Below are 22,453 nucleotides of genomic sequence, written 5' to 3'. Positions count from 1 at the left end.
ATTAATAGGGATGTTAAGGTTTCTTTAAAAACATACAGAAATACATGACTTACATGGGATGAGATATATGTTATACAATCATCTAACTTGGCCAGCATAGGTATAAATCCTTCACTATTCACAGACAATGTAGGGGAATTCAATTTCTTTAAGGGAAAAGAAAAAAAATATTAATTTATAAAAAGTATACTGGTAAAAAATGATAATTATGTATAAGAATTAGCATATCTCCCTTTAGGATATATAACACAGTTATACTAATATCTTTACATCTTGAGTGACAAAAATATCCTCAAATTAGCCCATGTGTAACAATAAAGGACAGCTAAAAAAGAATAGTGATTGAATTCAGTTCATTCCTAATGAGCTTTAATGGAGCTCTTGATGAATTGGCAAATATTTTATTATTTCATTGAACAACGTTATATTAAAATAACTCATCAAGTACCTAAACTTCCCATTTACTAGTACTTTACAACATACATAAATTTTCTATTTTCAAACACTGGCTATTTTCCCAAGGTTAAAGGATTAACTAGTAATCAGTCATACTCTGTTTAGCAGTCATACTATGAAAGTAAAATATAACACATAGAAGTAAAATATAAGTAAGCATATAAGTAATAATACTAATATAAGCATAAATATAGGTAATATATGAGCATGAAATTTAACACTTAATATATAAGATTATATACTAAAATATAAAGTAATATAATATACAATATTTAATATAAAAATATAATATAAATATAATATGTATAAAATATAAGTAAAACCAGCCAATTATTTCTTATCTCAATATACAAATAGCTTGGCAATGATCTATTTCCCATTGCATTCCATTGTTAACTGGCCACTAGGTTTACTTCTATTTCTTTAGTAAATTATAATTATGATTAATTTAATATTTTAATAACATGATGTACATATAGTTATGATTAATTTATGAACCAGAAATATCATTTACACCACAGTCTTTATTGAGACTATTACTTTGGGATACAAGTATGCATTATGATGACTATACTTTTCCTCACACTAAATATGAAATTAGTTTTTTTTTAAATTTTTATTATTGTAGTTCAAGCACAGCAAGATTTAAAATTTAATATTTCTTCTTATAATCTTCTTCACAGCTTACAAATAAGATACTATAAGAGGTAACCAACAAAGAGATTTATTAACAATAATATAATTTAAACAAAACTATTACTTAAATCATATTTGAAAAAATTTGAACTGGTAATGGTATGTCCATTGGCCACAAATAGGAATACTTTCAGCAAGCAAACTATTAAGTTAGAATATCACTCCAGCCAATTTATAGGTTTAATATCATACTCAGAAAGGGAAATATAAAGTCACTAACTTTACAAAAAGTAAAAAAAATGCTTACTGTGTTAATAGTTTCCAATTCATTAAAATAGGAAAGCTTTTGTTGAATGTTTTCAGCCAGATCAACAAGTTCCGACTTGCATTTTATAAAAGAGAAAAATCAGTTATTATGACAACATAAAAATCAACATTCCAGTCTCAAAATTACACTGAATTGATATAAAATTTCAGAATAATGCTCAGAGATTTTTATCATCATGGACTGAAATAAGTGACGATTATCACAGTAAATTATCTATCATCTTACAAAATAATAAATAATTGCCTTTTTAAAAACAACACACATAGAGAAAACTCTGATATAATCATAGTAACGAAAATAGTCTATCTTTAAGTCACAGTTTAAGCACAACCTACATCAGTTCATCTTTTCTTAAACCTCACCATTACCACAATCGCTATGCTTGTTTCAAAAGCATCCATGATAAAGAGCAAAAGGAGCAAACTACTATATCCTCTTCACTCTGAGATTATACTGAGACCTAACAGCTCAAAATACAGGAAAGCTTGTCCTTGCCCCATTCACATAAGCTTATTTAAAATGAAAGAAGGCTGTCAATGTAATATTTTGCATGCTCAGCACAGGGCTTCATACAGAGTAGTGTTCAATATGAGAGGCTTGGCCGGTGTGCTCAGTGGTTAGAGCGTCTGCCCTCAGACCAAAGGATCACAGGTTCAATTCCTGGTTAAGGGCACATACCTCAGTTGCCGGTTCCCCGTCCCTGATGGGGGCACATGTGGGAGGCAATCAATTGTCTCTCTCAAGTTGATATTTCTCTTCCCCCCCCACCCTTCCCTCTCTTCCACTCTCTCTAGAAATCAATGGGAAAAGTATCCTCAGGTGAAGATTAAAAAAAATATACAGCTGGAGAAACTAAGGAAACTAGAATTAAACAGTAGTCATCTATTTTAAAATTAAATAGTAAATATAATCACTGACCCTCTCTCCTACTCCAAATTACCTGTTCTTTTAGGAGTTGTTCACAGGCTTCATGTAGGGTTCCTGTCTTATTGGACACAAAAAGATACTGTTTCTGCAATGATTCCAGATGCTGAAGAGCATTGTTTACATCATTCAATATAGCATCACACTGCTCCTGAAACCCAGACAAGTAATCCCTCATCTGTCTAGAAAACAGAACCAAAAGGGGATTGGAAATAATATTTTCCCCCAATAAGCATAGAAAATAAACAACAAAGTCTTACTTTTCCCCAAACGCTTGAATTTCAGGAGTAAAGTCAGGCCTATTCACTACAGTTCATTATTTTCAGAAATGTACCAAAAGCTATGTTACAAACTGTTTTAATACTTAAGAAGGAAAACTACTGAAACTAAAAGTAACAACAAAGGGAATCAGCCATGAAGCCATAAACTGGCTTTTCACATGTAAGGCAATAATCACCAGCTTAACTTTCAAAGTCTGGGACACAAGGGCCATCCCAAGGTACCAAGTAGGTCAATCCTTCAAGTCACTTCCACCTTTCAAAGATAGTGTGATGTGATGGGAATAATTGTGGACTCAGAATTAGAAGACCTAAGTCCAAATCCCAGCTCTGCCCAAGTCTCCATGACATTAGGCAAGTTACTTAATATTTTCAGGCCTCAGTCTGCTTATTTGTAAAATGATAATAATATTACCTTTCCTCACAGAGCTACTATAAAGATTAAATGGAATCATACATCAAGGAGCCTAACATAATGCTTAGCAATTACAGTTACTTAATAAATGCAAATGCTCAAGCCATGGTCCCCAAATCAGCCAGAAACTATACACTACCATTTCTCCCATGCTATCAATTATACACAAAGAGAACAACATAGTTACACCCTAGAAGCTAGGTGGCTGGCCATCCATAAAGTCTCTTGGGTCTCTCCTTCTGAAGAAAGGCAACAAACACCTCTTAGAGTTCCTGTAAAATTTCCACTTGAACACAAACCTTTCTAGAGTTATCTAAAAAACCAGTATCTGCACCCCCTAACTTATTAATTACAATGTAACTTTTTTTTAATTACACAATTTCTAATACCGGTTGACCCAAATCCTCTCCCTGGCTATTTTTAAAGGAAATATTGCTGTTGGAGTTTTCCTTGTACCTTAATTTTGTGTAGAGACACAGATTAGAAGATGCTTCAGATGACTGTGACTAAAAATTAGGATAGCCAACAAATGCAAGAGTCACATACCTATATTTAGTTTCTTCATCCTGATCCATCTGAGTTTGTAGCTTTGCAAACCATGAGAAAAACTGGAAAAATAAAGAATATTATACTGTCAACAAAACTAAAATAGACAAAATGAAAAGTGGCTACACGCTAAACAGCAAGTCAAAAGGCTAACACTAATTCTTATTGTTTGGGGCTCAGACATTAATAACTGGTTTTAAACTAGGAGACAATCTAACTGCATAGTCAATATCTACATGCTAGTAAAAGCAAAGGATATTAAAAACAATGGGCCCACCGACAACAGTGTGGTGATTGCCAGGGAGAGGGAGGAGTGGGGGGAGATGGAGGAGGATATATGGGAGATAAATGGTGATGGACAGACGACTTGGGGTGGTAAACACAGTGCACAGCTGATGTGTTATGGAACTGTGCACCTGAAACCTGTATAATTTTGTTAACAAGTATTACCCCAATAAATTCAATAAAAAGGAGGGGGAATGGGCCATTTTCAGAGTTAACTTAAAAAGAGTATTAAAGATATAATACATAAGAAATATTTCTTCCTGAGAACCTAAAGCCTATTTGCTAGTTTGCCAAATTTGAGTAGGTAACATTGGGCTTTGAGCAAATATGAGAATATAAACTCATAAATAATACAGCAGACTGGTTTAAGAACATAGACTCATATCGGCTAAAACTAGGTTTGAATTATGAACCTGTATTATGAAAATATCTATTATTAAAAAGAGATGGGGGAGGCTGACCTTAAACAAGCATGAGGGAACTGTTGGGCCAATGGAAATGTTTTATATCTTGATCATAATGGTAGTTACACAGGTATAGACACTTTTCAAAACTCATCAAGCTGTACAATTAAAATGATTACATTTTACTGTATATAAATTATAACTCAATATGTTAGAGTTTTCTAAATTTAAAGAAAGATATACGAGTGCAAACTTAATCCAGAAAAAAATTTTTAATAGTCCAAATAAGTTCACAGACCTGGTGCAAGATTATCTTTTATAATCCACAAGTGGGATTTGAAGTCAAAGTATGCTTTATCTCTCATGATGCTAAGCTTGACAAGTACCTTGGCTATCGTTTACTGACCACTGATTATGTGCCTGCCATATACTGTATTTACATGCATTATTTTATTTAATTCTCACAAAAATCCTATGACATAGGTATATAATTGTTTACTCATAAGGAAACGAAAGACCTAAGAAGATACAGTAATTTTCCTAAGCTCATAGGATGGTAAGTGACATAGGTGACTTTCAGATCCAGGGCCTGACTCACTTCGCAGCACTGCTTCCCTTGACTTACTATACATGCAACTCAGAACATTTGCTTTATATTTTACTCCATAAATGCCTCAGTTTTGATTCTTCACAGGACAGAAAGAGGAGCAAAGGAAGTGGCAGAAGAAACCATTGTACATTTAGGTTTATAATCAGGAATAAGCAAAAACCAAGAGAAGATTACAGAGGCTACATTACCAAAAGTAGCTATAAGAGAATATTTAGGTTTTAAAAAAAATTACCTAGCAATGGGCAGAGAAGGGTAGGGTATGTGTATGTATCTGTGTATGCATGTGCACACAAACAGCATGCTGGGGGGGGGGGATATAACATAGATAGACATACACTGGGGAAAGTCAGAAGTGCATAAAATATTAAAACCTTAATAAGTATAATAATCTATCAACATCTGAACTTGAAATATCATATTTTTATCTGTATTGCAAATATAATTGGGCAAAAGGTTCAATGAAAATACCTAATAGCCACAACTAACACAAAATCAAAAATGTTCTAAGATTTTGTTAACTATAGGGTGGGGCAAAAGTAGGTTTACAGTTGTGAGTATGAGAAACAATTCTTGTATTATTATTTATTAATTATTGTATTATTTTCCATATGAACAACTCTAAACCTACTTCTGTCCCACCCTGTATAGTTTCAAATGTTCAAAACTTTTCATTAGGACCTTTTTTATTAGCCCTTATCGAGACATTTAAAATAAATAATCAAACATCTTAGAAACAATATTGTGACTCACCTGCTGTGCAGTTTCTATTTTTTCTTCTTCCATTTCTAATGAAATGAAACCATTCAAGAGAATGTCTTCTGTAGATTCAGGCACTATTGAAGTCTGTGCAATGGGCAGCGAATGGGATGTTAAACTGCACAAGTCTTCAATTGGGAGCTTGAAAAAGAAGAGCCACAAAGATATTTAAATAACTTGAAAATTCTCTTAACTCAAGACTGGTATTACACCTCAGTTGTTTTGAAAGAGAAATGAATGTTTCCTATCAAATCATTTGAGGTTAATAAATGCCATGTAATGCTAACATTTATAACTAGGCTCTCTCTATAGTAATGCTAGTCTCAAAATGTAAACATGACACTGATATCCCGCCATTAGTAAAGTATGGTTTTTGAATCACCTTTCTAATACTGGTGGTGAATCTGTGCTAATCCACACATATTTTCTTAATTGAACCTCCTGTCAACTAGCACCCAAGGCAAAACCTGTGTGCCTTTGAAAGTAGCTTGCCCTCCCCATTATCTAACCCAAAAGCCTAACCTCATTAACACCAACCAACAGAAAACAAATCACACCCAAGAATTAAGTACCAATAAATATTAACTCCTTCTAATATTTCCACCACTAGCACACTTCACCCTCACCTGCCTGCTGACAAATTTTGAAATTATAATTAAACAGAATTTCAGAGTGTCCCAACAGTTTCAGAAGAGCCCCACCTACAAGGCCTCATTTTGATGCCATCAGATCTACAATACTCTGTAGTTCTCCACTGCTACTAAAGACAGTCCAGTGTTAACTGACCTGTAGTCATACCAACAGCTATTTTTAGACCTAACAGAAAGGGAGTGTGGATGCTGGGGAAGTTGTTAAAGGGCCTAATTGTTTTCTTTCAATTCCAGTTTTCAGCTCTTAGGGCATGACATTTAAGGTCCAGCAATATAAAATCTTGATCCAAGGTCTTAGGAAATTGCCTTCCTATATTTCTAGATATAGAAATTTCATCTGAAGACAGTATTTTCTCTTTAAAGCTAAAATAAACTAGATGCAAAATACACCATCACTAATTTAAAAGTAGCCCTTTAGCCCTGGCCGGTATAGCTCAGTTGCTTGGAGCGTTGTCCCATACACAGAAAGGTGGACACATACCCAGATTTCGGGTTCGATCCCCAGTCAGGGCATGTGAGGGAGGCAACTGATCAATGTTTCACTCTCACATCGCTATTTCTCTCTCTCTCTCCCTCTCTACTCCTCTCTCTCTAAAAAAATCAATAAAAGCATGTCCTTGACTGAGAATTTTTTAAAAATACAACTCTTTAAATATAGGGGTTTTTGTACCTGGGTTCAAGTAAGGTTACATCTTCTTGCACAGTAAATAACATTATAGTACAGCCTGATTTGAACCTTGCTCCTGCTCATTTATAAGCTATGTGACAACGGGCAAGTCACTTTCTGCTTCTAATCCTCAATTTCTTCACTATAAAATAGTATCTACATCATCTATGTCATAAGAGCATTGTGAAAAAAAGTAAACACAGGTGTGGGAAAACAGGCTTCTAAGGCTGCTGGGAAGCTGCAGACAAAAAAAAAGTGTCAGGTAAGCTCCTCGATCTGCTTTCTCCCCATAAATGAGTCTGACTCAAGAGCCAAGAGGGGCTAGATGTATGCTGGATTAAGGGCATAATTTGTTCATGTAAACTCTTCCTGAATGGTGATATAATCCTTGAGTATAAAAGGACTGTGGGGCAGTAAGAATTAAATTTCTCAAATCCAGTGAGACTCTATCTTGAGTTTAAACTGTCACCAGCAAGGGTTGTGGAGGACAGAGGAAGCTGTGCCGAGATAAGTCGCATCTGCTCACACTCTGTGCAACCATCCCAATTACCAACAACAAGCTGTCTCCTTGGAGAGAGGGAGGTAAACACATCAGAGACAATGCTACATGTACTTAGCATAATGGCTGCCACATAGTAAACACAATAAATGTGACCTATTGCTATTTATCATATTATTATTCCTATTTATTAGCAGCAACAAAGTAAATTTATAAATCTGAATCTATACTGCTTCTTGGGCATAGAAAAGTCCGTAGCCTATCTTTACAAAATTACATTTTATTACTGGTAAAATTTATCTCTAAACAGATCATGACAAAATTCTGTCAGCACCGTTTACACAAATACCTAAGGGGCAACAGGGAATGTGAGACATTGATTAGGCCCAGATTTGAAAAATATACCAGAAAACAGATGGAGGCTAGGCTAAGATCAAGAAAACTGGACAGAGTGTTGCTTGCACCATAATAAATTTTTAAAAAGACAAATAACCTACAAAATCATAACTAATCCATCAGCGAGCTGAGATTACAGAGTATCCAAGTAGCTTAAAATCTGTGTGAGATGGGCACCTCCAGAGAGAGACAGAATGTGAGCACTGGCTCACCTGTGGCAGATCATGGAAAAAGAAATAACAAGCACCATACAAGTAAGTAAGAATTCAGCTAAAATTTCTAACAAATTATAAAAGGCTAGGGTGTAAGTATTGAATCCCTGAAAGCCACAAACACAAGGGGACTTAGCACCCACACACATGGTTTTCTTCACAGGCCTCCATCAGGTGCTCATGAGAAAGACTGAGAACAGGTGGCCCAGGCCTTGAAAAGGAGATGACTGTGGGAAAATGAGGAACAAAGCCCCACTTAGACCCTTCTCCTCGGTGGAACAAAAGTCTTAAGAAACTGAAAAAAAGAGCAGCAAGTCCTATCATCCCTAGGGCACAGAGGAAGATACACTTCCACTGGGGAAAAAGAAAACACCATTAACCCTGGAGGAAAAGCAAGAAACAACCCAAGACCTATTACAATAGAAGTCTCCTATAACCAGCAGAGAGCAGAATCAGTAAGAAAGCTCCACCTCCAAGACCCAGGAGCAAAGCACATGCATCACACTGAGGCTAGATGTGGATGCTAGAAAACTCTCACTTAACACTCACTATGAGACTAAAAGTACCAGCATACCGCTATGAGAGAGCAAAGCACAGACCCCCTCTGAGACACAGGCACACAGCATACCAAAAGCTGACGGTTACAGGAGGAATGTTAAGAAAATCCTGCAGATCATGGGATATTTTGTCTTTCTCTGCCTGGCTTATTGATCTCACTTATAGGTGGACTCTAAAGAACATAATAGCCCAGCCGTGCATGGCTCGGCGGTTGAGCGTCGGAGCTAGGATCCAGGAGACTCAATTCAACTGGGCACATGCCCAGTCAGGGGCATGCTGGAAGCAGCCGATCAATGACGGCTCTCATCATTGATGTTTCTCTCTCTCTCTCGCCCTTCCTCTCTCTGAAATCGATAAAGATATTTTTTTAAAAAAAAAGAAAAAAGAACATAATAAACTGATGAACAAAATAGATTCAGTGACATAGAAGCATGGCTGACGAATCTCAGAGGGAAGGTGGAGGGGGTGGGAGGGTGGGGAGACATTAACCAAGAATTTATATGCATATATGCATAACCCCCACCGAGTGGTGAAGGCCTGGGGCAGGTAGTGGGTGTGGGGTGGAAAGGGTCAATGAGGAAAAAAGGGGACATCTGTAATACTTTCAACAATAAAGATAAAGAAAAAAAGAAAACCCTGCAGAAACCCAGCCCCAATGTTAAGCAAAAGTTAACACTAGAGAAATTTGAAGCCAAATGTAAATTAAAGATAACCAGAACAACAACAAAACCTCAACCTAGCTGAACTCCTGACTAGATTGATTCAACTTCCCACACTAACAACCTAAGAGAAGAGGTGTTCTTATTTCCAGGCGTTAATACTATTTTCCTCATTCTCTACGGTCCTGAACAAAATGTCCAGTATTTACTCAAAATTACATTAAAAAGCAAGGGCAAGGAGAAGAAATCATTGTCAAGAGACAAAGCACTCAACAGAGCGAGAATCAGAGATGATCGGGATACTGGCACTATCAGATAATAAATTAAAAATAGCCCTACCTAATGTTACTAATAGGTAACTAATATGTTAGTTATAAAGGCTCTGGTATAAAATATATTTAAAATACCCTCTGTTTGGCCTTGGCAAGCAAGCCGTTCCCAGCATAGCTCCTACCTCCCTCCCCTCTGCTAGCTGTTAGATAATCCCTTGCTTGACCCTGGCCACGTGTGGAAATTCACCCAATGGGCTGCCATCAGGTCTTCCCCAGATGTAATAAAGGCTATGTCTTTTCCCTCTGGCACCCCACTTGGTTTTTTCGGACTAGCAAAGAACAGTGTGGTACTCCCTGCGCTGGAGCACCTACAGTACAACACTCAACACAGCTAAGGAATCGGTAAACTAGAAGATAGGTCAATAAAAATAACCCATAAAGAGGAAACAGAGAAGAAGAATAAAAACTGAACACAACATCTAAGAACTGTGGATGATGTCGAGTGATCTAATGTATGTGTAATTTGAATCCCAAAACAAAGAGAAAGAGAAAAGGGTAGAAAAAATATTAAAGGAGATAACAGTTGAGAATTTTCCAAAAATAATGAAAGACAACAAATTACAGTTCTAAGGAGCTCAGAGAATCCCAAGCAGAATGCATATACACACACACATACATCTACACACATCATATTTAAACTCCTGAAAACCAAAATTAAAGAGAAAATCCTGAAGGCAGTCAGAGGATAAAGACACATTATATTCAGAGGAATAAAAATAAGAATCATAGCAGACTTATCAGAAGACAACAAAGCAACATCTTTTAAGTAATAAAACAAAAAAACCTGTCAATTCATAATTCTTTACCTAGTGAAATGTCTTTTTTAAAGGAAAGAGAAATAAAACCTTTTTAAACGAATCTGAGAGAATGCATTTTCTGCAGACCTGTAGTAGAAGAAATGTTAAAGGAAGTTTTACAGAGATGGAATATAATACCAGATGGAAACCTGGGTCTACAAAAAAAAGAAAAAAGGAAAAAAACTGAAGAGCTCCAGAAATGGTTAAAATAAAGGTAAATATAACTATTTTTCTTTATTTTTAATCATTCAGAAAGATAAATGTTAAGAGCAAAAATAATAGCAATGTATCGATGCGTTATAGCATACGTATGTCAACAATGGCACAAAAAAGAGGAAGAACTGGGAGCATACTGTTGTAAGGTTCTTATACATAAAATAGTATAATATTTAAAGGTAGACTATGATTAAAGAAATATGTTATAAACCTAGATCAATCACTTAAAATATTGAAAATATACAAAGGACCTTGCAAAATTCAGTCCTGCAATACCACCTAGACCCATACCTATCTTTAATTCAATTTATTTTGAGAAAAAAATATTATAAATGTATCTTAAAAGCAATGCAGATCAATTTCAAAACTCTGGCTGTGATACCACATAGTTTTACAAAATGAAAAAGTAATGTAATAATCATATTCTCCTATCACAGTTCATGAGGCCTTATACCACTTAATTCTCGTATTACCTCATACCATATAACAAATTACAGATAAAAAGTAAAGTTTCTCGCCCAGCCAGGTGTGGCTCAGCAGTTGAGTGTCCATCGACCTAGGATCCAGGAGATCGGGGTTCGATTCCCAGTCAGGGCACATGCCCAGGTTGTGGGCTGCAGCCGATCAATGATTCTCTCATCACTGATGTTTCTATCTCTCTCTCCCTCCTTTCCTCTCTTTGAAATCAATAAAGATATGTTTAAAAAAAAAAAAGTAAAGTTTCTCTTGTTTCAGAATTATTTGTAATGTACAGAGCACTCCTTTTAAACTTATTAATTTAAATAGGTAATAAATTCACATGACACAAAATTCAAAGAATACTCAGTGAAAAGTCTCTTTCAGATGGACCCCATTCCCCAACCATCCAGTTCCCTCCTCAGAGGCTATCAATGCTACTAGTTTCTCATTAATCATTCCTAAGATAACCTAGGCATATACAAAGGAAGTATACCTTTTTGTAAACCAAATAACAGAACACTATACACATCTTGCCTTTTTCATTTAATATGTAGCAATGTCTGCCCTAGTCAGTTTTGCTCAGTGGTTAGAGTGTCGGTCCATGGGCTGAAGGGTCCCAGGTTTGATTTTGGCCAAGGGCACATACCTAGGTTGCAGGCTCTATCCCCAGCCCCAGTTGGGGCATGTGTGGGAAGCAACCAATCGATGTGTCTTTCTCACACTAGTGTATCTCTCTCCATTCCACTCTCTGAAAAGCAATGGAAAAAATATCCTCGGGTGAGGATTAAAAAAAAAATTTTAATAATGTAGCATTTTCCATGGTCTTTCAACAGAGTATAAGGGAAAAAGTGAAATTTACTTACTTTAAACTCATAACTCTCTAATTATCATTAAACTATAACAGGCCCACTATTTTAAAAGCCCAAGAGTACAAAATAATTAAGTGAAAAAAGCAAGTCTCCCTTCTTCCTCCTCTTCTCTGTCCTTCCAATTCTTCTTCTCTTGGACAATACCAATGTTTACAATTTAAGAAATATTCCTCACCCAGCCAGCGTGGCTCAGTGGTTGAGCATCGACCTATGGCCCAGGAGACTGCCATTGGATTCCCGGTCAGGGCACATGCCCGGGGTTACGGGCTCGATCCCCAGTGGGGGCGTGCAGGAGGGAGCAGATCAATGACTCTCTCATCATTGATGTTTCTATCTCTCTCTCCCTCTCTTTTCCTCTTCTGAAATCAATAAAAATATATTAAAAAAAAGAAATATTTCTAAGGAATTTGAGGGTAGAATGAAGAACTTTAAAAGCAGAATGAACTAGAGATAACTTAAAATTTTTATCAATCTTCTTTTATAGAAATTTTTCAAAACACATGAAGACAGTATTTTTTATTCCAAATCATTAGAAAAGCTCAAATGAAAAGTAAAATCCTTCCCCACCCCCCGCTTTTAACCAATTTAAGTGTATTCAATATTTTTTATGGCTACACCATAACTCTAAAACGCATTTACTGTATTGTGTTTGAATTCATAAATTTGAGGACCTATCTATTCACTCATCACTATGTAAAATGAAGAAATGAGTACTTCTATTTTCTTCTATATTTACTCTCAAATTCTATCACCTATCAACTTTTTAGAGTGTCAAGATTTATATTTATAGCTTGTTCTGTAATTAAGTCTTTAGATTGACTTTTTAGAATAATAGCACATGGTTCCTGACTTCCATAAATTTACCAAGTTGCAGGGTCACTAATACCATCTGTTTTTGGCATGCCACACATTTATTACTGTCATGTCAAAAGGATCCAGGGGGGTCATATACATGTGCTCAGTCTGTCATCTGAACCAAGAAATATTTATCCCCTAATTTACTTTAAAAATAAGATGACATGAAAACTTTGGATACGTGGGAAGGTACTATACAGAGTCCAGATATAATATGTAACCTAGATGTTCTGAGTAAATATAATAAATTGTAAGAAAGAGCAATGTATTTGATTACTTCATGCACAAATACTAAATACCATTCAATCATAAGGACTTTTAAATACTGGAAGCAGAAGGAGGCTTCCTGTCCTGTTCCCTTGTTCTAACACAAAACATTTTCTGTCAGACTAAGCAAGAGAGAAGCCACACTGCAACCACTTCTAAGGAATAATTTTTTAAAGTAATAAAACAAGTTGCTTTTTAAGAGCATGTGAAAAATCAGCACTTATTTATGATAAAAACTCTCAGCAAAGTGGGAACAGAGGGAACATACATCAACATAATAAAGGCCATATATGACAAACCTACCACCAACATCATACTCAATGGACAAAAACTACAAGTGTTTCCCTTAAGATCGGGAACAAGACAGGGATGTTCACTTTTACCACTCTTAGTCAACATAGTACTAGAAGTCCTAGTCACAGCAATTAGACAAGAAGAAGAAATAAAAGGCATCCACATTGGAAAGTAAGAAGTAAAACTGTCATTATTTGCACATGACATGACAGTGTATATAGAGAACCCTAAAAAATCCACCAGAAAACTACTAGAACTGACAAATGAATTCAGTAAAGTAGCAGGATACAAAATAAATATCCAGAAACCAGTTGCATTTTTACACTCCAATAATGAACTACTGGAAAGGGAAACTAAGAAAACAACCTCATTCACAATTGCTTCAAAAAGAAGAAAATACCTAGAAATAAATATAACCCAAGGATGTAAAAGACCTGTACTTGAAAATGATAAGACACTGAAGAAAGAAATTGAAGAAGATAAGAATAACTGGAAGTATATATTGTGTTCATGGATAGAAAAAAATAACATCATTAAAATGTCCATACTACCCAAAGTAATCTATATTCCAAAACTTTATATGTAACTACAAAAGACTCTGATTAGCCACAGCAATCTTGAGAAAAAACAAAGTTGGAAGAATCATGCTACCTGATATCACACTATATTACAAGCCAATAGTAATCAAAACAGCATAGTACTGGCATAAAAACAGACATACAGATCAATGGAACAGAATAGAGAACCTAGAAATAAAGCCACACCTTTATAGTCAAATATTTGACAAAGGAGGCAAAAACATACAATGGGCTAAAAATAGTCTATTCTATAAATGGTGTTGGAAAAATTGGACAGATACATGCAAAAAAATGAAACTAGACCACCTTCTTACACCATATACAAGAATAAACTCAAAATGGAATAAAGACTTAAATGTTAGACTCGAAACCATAAATACCCTAGAAAAAAACATAGACAGTAAAATATCAGACATTTCTCATAGCAATATTTTTCCTGATATATCAAGGGAAACAAAAGAAAAAAATAAACAAATGGGACTACATCAAACTAAAAAGGTTTTGCACAGCAAAGGAAACCATCAACAAAATAAAAAGACAACCCACTAAGTGGGAGAACATATTTGCCAATGATACATCAAATAAGGGGTTAATATCCAAAACTTGTAAAGAACTTATAAAACTCAACATCAAAAAAACAAATAACCCAATTTAAAAAATGGGCAAAGAACCTGAATAGACACTTCTCCAAAGAGGACATAGAGATGGCATATGAAAAGATGCTCAATGTCACTAGTCATCAGGGAAATACAAATTAAAACCACAATGAGATATCACCTCACACCTGTCAGAATGGCTATCATCAATAAATCAACAAACAAGTGTTAGTGAGGATGTGGAGAAAAGGGAACACCCACGCACTGTTGGTGGGAATGCAGATTGGTGCAGCCCCTGTGGAAAGCAGTATGGAGTTACCTCAAAACACTTAAAATGGAACTTTATGACCCAGCAATTCCACCTCTGCAAATTTACGTGAAAAACCCCAAAACACTAATTCAAAAGAATATAGGTACCCCTATGTTCACTGCAGCGTTATTTATAGTAGCCAACATGTGGAAGCAGCCCAAGTGCCCATCAGTAGATGAGTGGTTAAAAAAGCTGTGGTACATTTACACAATGAAATACTACTCAGCTATAAAAAAGAAAATCTTACCCTTTGTAACAGCATGGATTTACCTGGAAAGCATTATGCTAAGTGAAATAAGCCAGTTAGACAAAGACAAGTACCATATGATTTCACTCATATGTGGAATCTAATGAACAAAATGAACTGACAAGCAAAATACAGACAGACTCATAGATAGAGAGCAGGCTGACAGCTGTGAGAGAGGTGCCTAGAAGGGGGGTGCTTAAAAAAGAAAAAAAGAGAAAACTCATGGACACAAACAACAGTATCCTGATTGCTGAGGGGAGAGAGGAGTGCCGGGAAGGGTATAAATGAGATAAATGGTGATGGAAGGAGACTTGTCGTGGGGTGGTGAACAAACAATACAATGTACAGATGATGTGTTGTGGAATTGTGCACCTGAAACTTGAATATTTTGTTAACCTGTGTCACCCCAAGAAATTCAATAAAAAGGGGGGGGGAGAACATATGAGAAAATCTCCCAAGGCACATTTACCAAGCTGTCTTCTTTTTTCAAAGCACCTGGCATAGAATGGCAAATCAGGAAGTGCGTGGTGGTGTCACAAACTTTCCTGTCTGACCTCTCATTCACTCCTGAAGTGGAGATGACTGAATGCCTCTGACTCACTTGCACTGCCCTGATTTCCAGATGGAGCAGACATTTACAACCACAGAGAGAAGAGCAGAGATCTAGCTTCCTTATTGGCAGTCCTAAAATGCTACTGTATAGTTTATGGGACACTAAAATATTAAATACTAATTACAATAAACTATCAAGCCTTGCCTGACCAGCTGAACAGGTCCAGGAAACAACAAGCAAATACACCGTTCTCTCCTAAACTTTACTTCTTGCACAGTTCTGGGTTGGAGAAAACCACTTTTATAATCAATCTAATCAATTTATTCCCTAAATGAAACCTGAAGTTACTTTCTCTGTTTGCAAGAAATCATTGAAGAGATATAGATTGAGTCTTAGAACCTTCCTAGAGGCACTAATCTCTTCTTTTCTTACCTTTGGTCTGAGTAACTCTTATACCAGCTCAGGATCATAAGATTCTAATCTATTCAAGGTGTTAAACATTTGGAGGGGGAAAAGCACATGAAAAATACTAGCAGTAGCCAGCCATGTGCACTTTACGTACATGATTTCATTTCATTCTCACAACTCCCCATGAGATAAGAACTATTATAAAGAATAAAACAGGCTCCAAAAAGTTAAACATCATGTCTAAGATTACAAAGCCTTTAGGAAAACAATTGTAACTAAATTACAAGTAAATTTCAGGGCAAATTATTTTAGCATTTTACCAAGAATTATTAATTCTTAATTATTAATTCTTAATTCTTAATTATTAATTCTTTCCAGCAGAAAGAAAATGCCCCTCACTACTAAAAAAATGTCCTGGCTACAAGAAACCAGTCTATCTAATATTCTACTGAAAATATTCCACCACAAATTCCCTTATCTAACACCAAATAAAAAGGTATAACTCCTTTCTAAGATAAGGCTAGTTCTCCTTCATAAAAGAGAAATCCACTTTCTAAAGAAGTTAATGGCTTTGTGATATTTGCTAAGAGTTAGCTGGACTCTTGCTATTCAACTAACTTGCCCAGTTCCAGCTGTTCCGAATGTAATTTATCTCGTGAAAATTGTGAAACACTACAGAAAATCCTTCAGAGATACACTACTTGGACAAAATAAAAATTGAGGCATTCTTTTTTAGCACCACTGTTAAGAGTGGTAATGGGAAAAAAGAGAAAAAATTAAATTCCAAAGTCTTCCCACCACTTTATAAACACTTTAGTAAAGGGAAATGAGGTTCTATGGAGAGCTGAACAGCAATGAGAACTTCCCCGTTAAAGATTCCAGGTTGGGTAACAAACAGGTTATTTCATTCTCACAGAAATCTAATACCAAGTCTGCATGTACCAGAAGACTCTCACTGAATGCCTGAACCTGTCAAGCTCATCCCCTAAACCATGACTGCATTGCTTTTTCCTCCCGCTTAAATGTTATATCTCTAGTCTTTGCAAGGCTAGTTCTTGTTGTCTGTCCATCACAAGTTCTCATCTTAGACTTACTTTCCTAGAAAGGCCTTCCCTCCTTGCCTAAGGGCACACCTCATCCCTTTGTGTCATACCATCCTGTTTTATACCTTATATCATGGATCACCATCTGAACTTACCTTCCTTGTTCTTTTTTACATGCTCATGATCATCACAATTATGTCAGCTCCATGAGGCTAGGGATCTTGACTTACTTATCTATCCTCAATTCCTAGCCCAGAGTATATATATAAGGTGTCCCCAAAAAATGTATAAACACTTTAAAAGCTGATAACTCATTTAATTCTGAAAATGAACTATATGTTAATAAACACTGACTTTATAATCATTCAAGGTGTGTACACATTTGGGATGCACTGTATGTTCAATGATTGCATGAGGCTAATAATGATATTATATTACATAAATGTGAAAGAATGGGGCGAAAAATGAAGATTCCATTTACTTCACTCCAAACCCTTTCCTATGAGCTCAATGAGAATAAGAAATAATAGTTTGTGGGCCAGGACAATAAAAACAAATTGGCTTATATTTCTTGTGAAATATCCCCACCCCACCCCCCACCCCCCACCCCCCACCCCCCACCCCCCACCCCCCACCCCCTGTGATGTCCAAGCATCCTGCTTCAGTATCAGGCCAAATCAAATAGAGACTGGAAAATTTACAGAGCAAATAATTTCTATTATCCTGAGCATAAAATACTTTGATTGTCAAGCCGAAGAAATTTCCACCTACTTCCTCATTTCAAACCCACTTCCAGCATAGCATCCCAGAGGTGGACATAGAAATCCAAGAAACAACGCCTCTACTTTATAGCAAAGCATGAAACAGTAAAAGTGAAGGAACTTTCAAATCAGAGTTCTTAACCTCTAAAGTTTGAGGGCAGAAATAATAGTTTAAGTCTCTAGATTTAATCTGCCTTTGGACACAATTTCAAATCGTATAAAAAGAATGCTTCCACCCTCACTTGCTACAGATGCCCTGCCACTGCTTCACAGAAATGCTTCGATTACATGAAGTCCTTTGCCAGATTAGGCCAGTGTCCAGGGCACTGGCTCCTCAAAGCATTCAGGCTTATGCCAAAGATATAAAATGTGGTGCAGATGCTCCAGCCTTAATGCTTCAAGGTGTAGACCTTTTCCAGGGGTGAGGAACCTTTTTTCTGCCAAGGGCCATTTGGATATTTATAACATCATTCACAGGCCATACAAAATTATCAACTTAAAAATTAGCTATACTCAGAAGCATGGAACAAACTGAGGGATCTCAGAGACAAGGCAGGGGTGGGGGAGTGGGTGGGAAAAGATTAATCAAAGAACTTATGTGCATATATGCATAACCTATGGACACAGACAATGGTATGGGGAAGGCCTGGGGGTGGGGTGGATGCCGGGTGGAGGGGATCAATGGGGAAAAAGGGGGACATCTGTAATACTTTCAACAATAATTCTTTTTAATTAGCTATGAAAAAAGCTCCTAGGTTTATTGAATTTCAAGTCCCACCTGCAGTTGCCTTGGCAGGGCCGGACCAAACTATTTCTTGGGCCATATACATCCCCTGTTTTAGCCAATGCTGTAGCCATTACTATGGGGCCAAAGGGAAGAACAGTGATTACTGAACAGAGTTAGGGAAGTCCCAAAATAAAAAAAGATAGCGTGACCATTGCAAAGTTCATTGACTTAAAAGATAAATATAAAAATATTGGCACTAAATTTGTTCAAGATGTTGCCAATAATACAAATGAAGAGGCTGGGGATGGGACCACTGCTGCTATTATACTGGCACACTCTACTGCCAAGGAAGGCTCTGAAAAGATTAGCAAAGGTGCTAATCCAGTGGAAATCAGGAGGGGTGTGATGTTAGCTGTTGATGCTATAATTGCTGAACTTAAGCAGCAGCCTAAACCTGTGACAATCTCTGGAGAAATTGCTCAGGTTGCTATGATTTCTGCAAATGGAGACAAAGAAATTGGCAAAATCATTTCTGATGCAATGCAAAAGGTTGGAATTTCTAATTCATCATTCAGTGTTTTCCCATCACAGTAAAGGATGGGAAAACACTGAATGATGAATTAGAAATTACTGAAGGCATGAAATCTGATTGAGGTTATATTTCTCCATACTTTATTAATACATCAAAAGATCAGAAATGTGAATTCCAAGGTGCCTATGTTCTAATGAGTGAAAAGAAAATTTCTAGTGTTCAGTCCATTGTACCTTCTCTTGAAACTGCCAATGCTCACCCTAAGCCCTTGGTCATAATTGCTCAAGATGTTGATGGAGAAGCTGTAAGTACACTCATTTTGAATAGGCTAAAAAGTTGGTTGTAGCAGCCAAAGCTCCAGGTTTTGATGACAATAGAAAGAATCAGCTTAAAGACATGGCTATTGCTACTGGTGCTGCAGTGTTTGAAGAAGAAGAATTCTAAACCTTGAAAATGTTCAGCCCCACGTTAGGAAAAGTTGGGGAGGTCACTGTGACCAAAGATGATGCCATGCTCTTGAAAGGAAAAGGTGACAAGGCTCAAATTTAAAAACACATTCAAGAAATCATCGAACAGTTAGATATCTCAATTAATGAATATGAAAAGGAAAAACTAAATGAATGCCTGGCAAAACTCTCAGATGGAGTAGCTGTGCTGAAGGTTGCTGGGAAGTGATGTGGAAATGAGTAAAAAGAAAATAACAGATGCATTCCCTCAATGCTAAGAAGACATTGTTCTGGGAGGGGGTTGTGCCGTGCCTAGGTTCATTCCAACCTTGGACTCATTAAATCCAAGTAATAAAGATTTAAAAATTGGCACAGAAATTATTTTTTTGAAAGAACTCAAAATTCCTGCAATGAATCACTGCTAAGAATATAGGTGTTGAGGGATCATTGATAGTTGAAAAAAATTATGCAAAGTTCCTCAGAAGTTGGTTATGACACTATGCCGAAGATTTTGTGAATATGGTGTAAAAAGGAATCATTGTTCCAACTAAGGTTGTAAAAACTGCTCTACTGGGTGCTGCTAGAGCGGCCTAGCAGAAATTGTAGTCACAGAAATTCCTAAAGACGACGACGACCCTGGAATGGGTGGGATGGGTGGAATGAGAGGTGGTATGGAGGTGGCACGTTCTAATTCCTAGAACTGTGCTTTACCATTATTATTGAGAACTGTGAGAGGAAGCTCAAGGTATTGCTCCTCACCTAGAACTTAAGAAGTCACCTGAAGGAAATGACTGAAGAAAAAGATGGCTAATGTTTAAGAAAATCACTATAATCATCAGTTACTGGTTTTAGTTGACAACATACAATGATTTGCTGCTGTCATTATCCATGCCTACACATAATTTATTTTGCCTTTTTGAATAAAAAGGTACCTGTACATTCCTGATAATTAAGTGCAAGAGCCAGGTACCAACGTACAACTTTCAATTTAAATCAGAGGCATTTTTACTACTATTCTGTTAAAATCAGGATTTTAGTGCTTGCCGTCATCCAATGAAAAGTTAAGCAGCCTTTCTGTGGAGAGTAAGAATAATTGTGTACAAAGTAGAGAAATATCCAATTATGTGACAACTGTAATAACAATTTGTTTAAAGTTAAAAAAAAGAATGCCTCCAAAATCAAAAGTAACTATCATCCCTAATAAAATAATCCTACTAAACCTGGCCTTACTATAAGAAGGTTGTCAAACATTTGACAATTCATAAAACATACTTCTTGCTATTATAACTAATTGAATTGAATCACACAAGCATAATATGCATAATATCCCAATGGTAATTAAGACACTAAACCAAAACCCAGCCTTATCTAATAATATACTGACCCAACTTTCCGAGAAAATTCATTGCCATTGCTTTGCAACAGGTCAAATAAATAGATCTCCCATAACCTGCACTTGATGGAGAGCTAGCTCACCGTTCAATGTGCGATCACTAAAACTGTCACTCAGGATCAAGTTTTGGTCTGCCCCCGTGGAAAAAGGACGCTGGGCTATTCATTAAGGTGGTAAACGAATACCAATAGGAGGTTGTCCTGAAGCAAAGCGGTTCGGATCGGTTTGGTGCCCTCTCCTCTGGGAAACGATGGACAGCAGGATTATGCCGCGCTGACATCGGGGACACCAGGGCAATATGCCCGGGTCAAGGCTCCTGGCCAACCGACCCCTGCCGCAAGGGGAGGGCTGGGTGCCGGTGGACACCAGCCACTGGACGCCCCAGCAGCCATCCCCGCGCGGGGAGAGTGGGCGGTCGGGGCACAGTGAGGCCTGACAGCCCGGGGTTGTGAGGGGCCGCTCCTACCCGAGCCGCACTGTGGTCAGGGAGGACTGCGGACAAACCCTGGACAGAGGTCTGCAAGACCAAGGTCCACCCGCGTGCCGGAGGCACACCCCAGCCCAGTTCCCGCCCGTCACCTCACCTCGGTCGGCACGGGCAGGTTCTCCGCCGCCGCCTTCAGTTCCAGCACGGAGTCCGTCTGCCTGTCGGTCAGTGGCGCCGTAGTGTCAGGTCTCCGATCCCAGAAAGCCAGCCTCTCCCACGAGTCCCGCTCCGCCGCGGCCTCGGGCGGCAGCAGCAGCGCCGCCTCCGCCATCGCCGCCGCCCCCCGCGGCCCTCAGCAGCAGCGGGGTGGTGGGGACCCCGACAGACTGGCCCGGGCCACTTCCGGCAGAGACAGGGCTTCCAGCTAAGCACCGGCTGCGGGGCGGGGCGGGGCGGACTGAGCCGGAATAGCCTGAACCCGGAAACACTTCCACAGAGTGTGGGCGGGACTGAGGTCCGGACAGACGTGGCTTTAAACCGGTACAAATATTTCCGGTTGCGTTGTAGGCGTGGATGGAGGAGGCTATAGACCCTGACGGAAATAGAAGTGCCCCTACCGGAAGTCTTTTCCTCAACATCCATAACTTTATTGTTACGTGTTGTTCGCGACAATCGTGTTAAGTGACTCTGCGGGCAGGGGCTTTTGTGAGCTGGCGGATCTGCAGCCTCTGCTCACTGCTGAGTAGTCTGAGTGGAGAGTGTACTGCGCGATCGCCTTGCTGACCTGTTGACAGTTTCGGCTACCTGGATCACAACCACGAATACAAACTTTACCGACATCCGGTAACTCCACTGTTAGAAAACTAATTTATGAAAACACAAAAATTCAAAGATTTGTGTGCATCAGACGTCATTAATAGTAGTATCAAATAATCGGGAAAAACCTAAATGTACAACATTTAAGATTTTGACCAATAATTCATGGCACAGTCATCTTGTGAACTTGAGCAACAAAAATATTATAGTATTGGATCATAATTTATAACATAAATACTCTTGAGTCC

The 22,453-nt window shown here is 37.6% G+C and overlaps 1 protein-coding gene and 1 pseudogene across 1 annotated transcript in view; one reads left to right on the top strand and one right to left on the bottom strand.

Annotated features, from left to right (window-relative positions):
- Window positions 1-21,735, bottom strand: part of COG3 (component of oligomeric golgi complex 3) — a 77,816-nt gene extending 56,081 nt beyond the window's left edge. Inside the window, exons 1-6 of the mRNA XM_016205440.2 lie at window positions 21,547-21,735; window positions 5,633-5,779; window positions 3,584-3,645; window positions 2,361-2,526; window positions 1,400-1,474; window positions 54-146 (exon numbers count right to left, since the gene is read on the bottom strand). Coding sequence (XP_016060926.1) covers window positions 54-146; window positions 1,400-1,474; window positions 2,361-2,526; window positions 3,584-3,645; window positions 5,633-5,779; window positions 21,547-21,720 — 717 coding nt within the window. The 5' untranslated portion in view covers window positions 21,721-21,735. The remainder of the gene's footprint in view (window positions 1-53; window positions 147-1,399; window positions 1,475-2,360; window positions 2,527-3,583; window positions 3,646-5,632; window positions 5,780-21,546) is intronic.
- LOC107531322 (60 kDa heat shock protein, mitochondrial pseudogene) lies at window positions 18,140-20,267 on the top strand (annotated as a pseudogene).
- Window positions 21,736-22,453: the final 718 nt, after the last annotated feature.

This window comes from Miniopterus natalensis, chromosome 2 (genome assembly GCF_054644295.1).
Source record: "Miniopterus natalensis isolate mMinNat1 chromosome 2, mMinNat1.hap1, whole genome shotgun sequence".
Taxonomy (NCBI): domain Eukaryota; kingdom Metazoa; phylum Chordata; class Mammalia; order Chiroptera; family Miniopteridae; genus Miniopterus; species Miniopterus natalensis.
The sequence above is the reverse complement of the archived record's forward strand: the minus strand, read 5'-3'. Positions and strand labels throughout refer to the sequence as shown.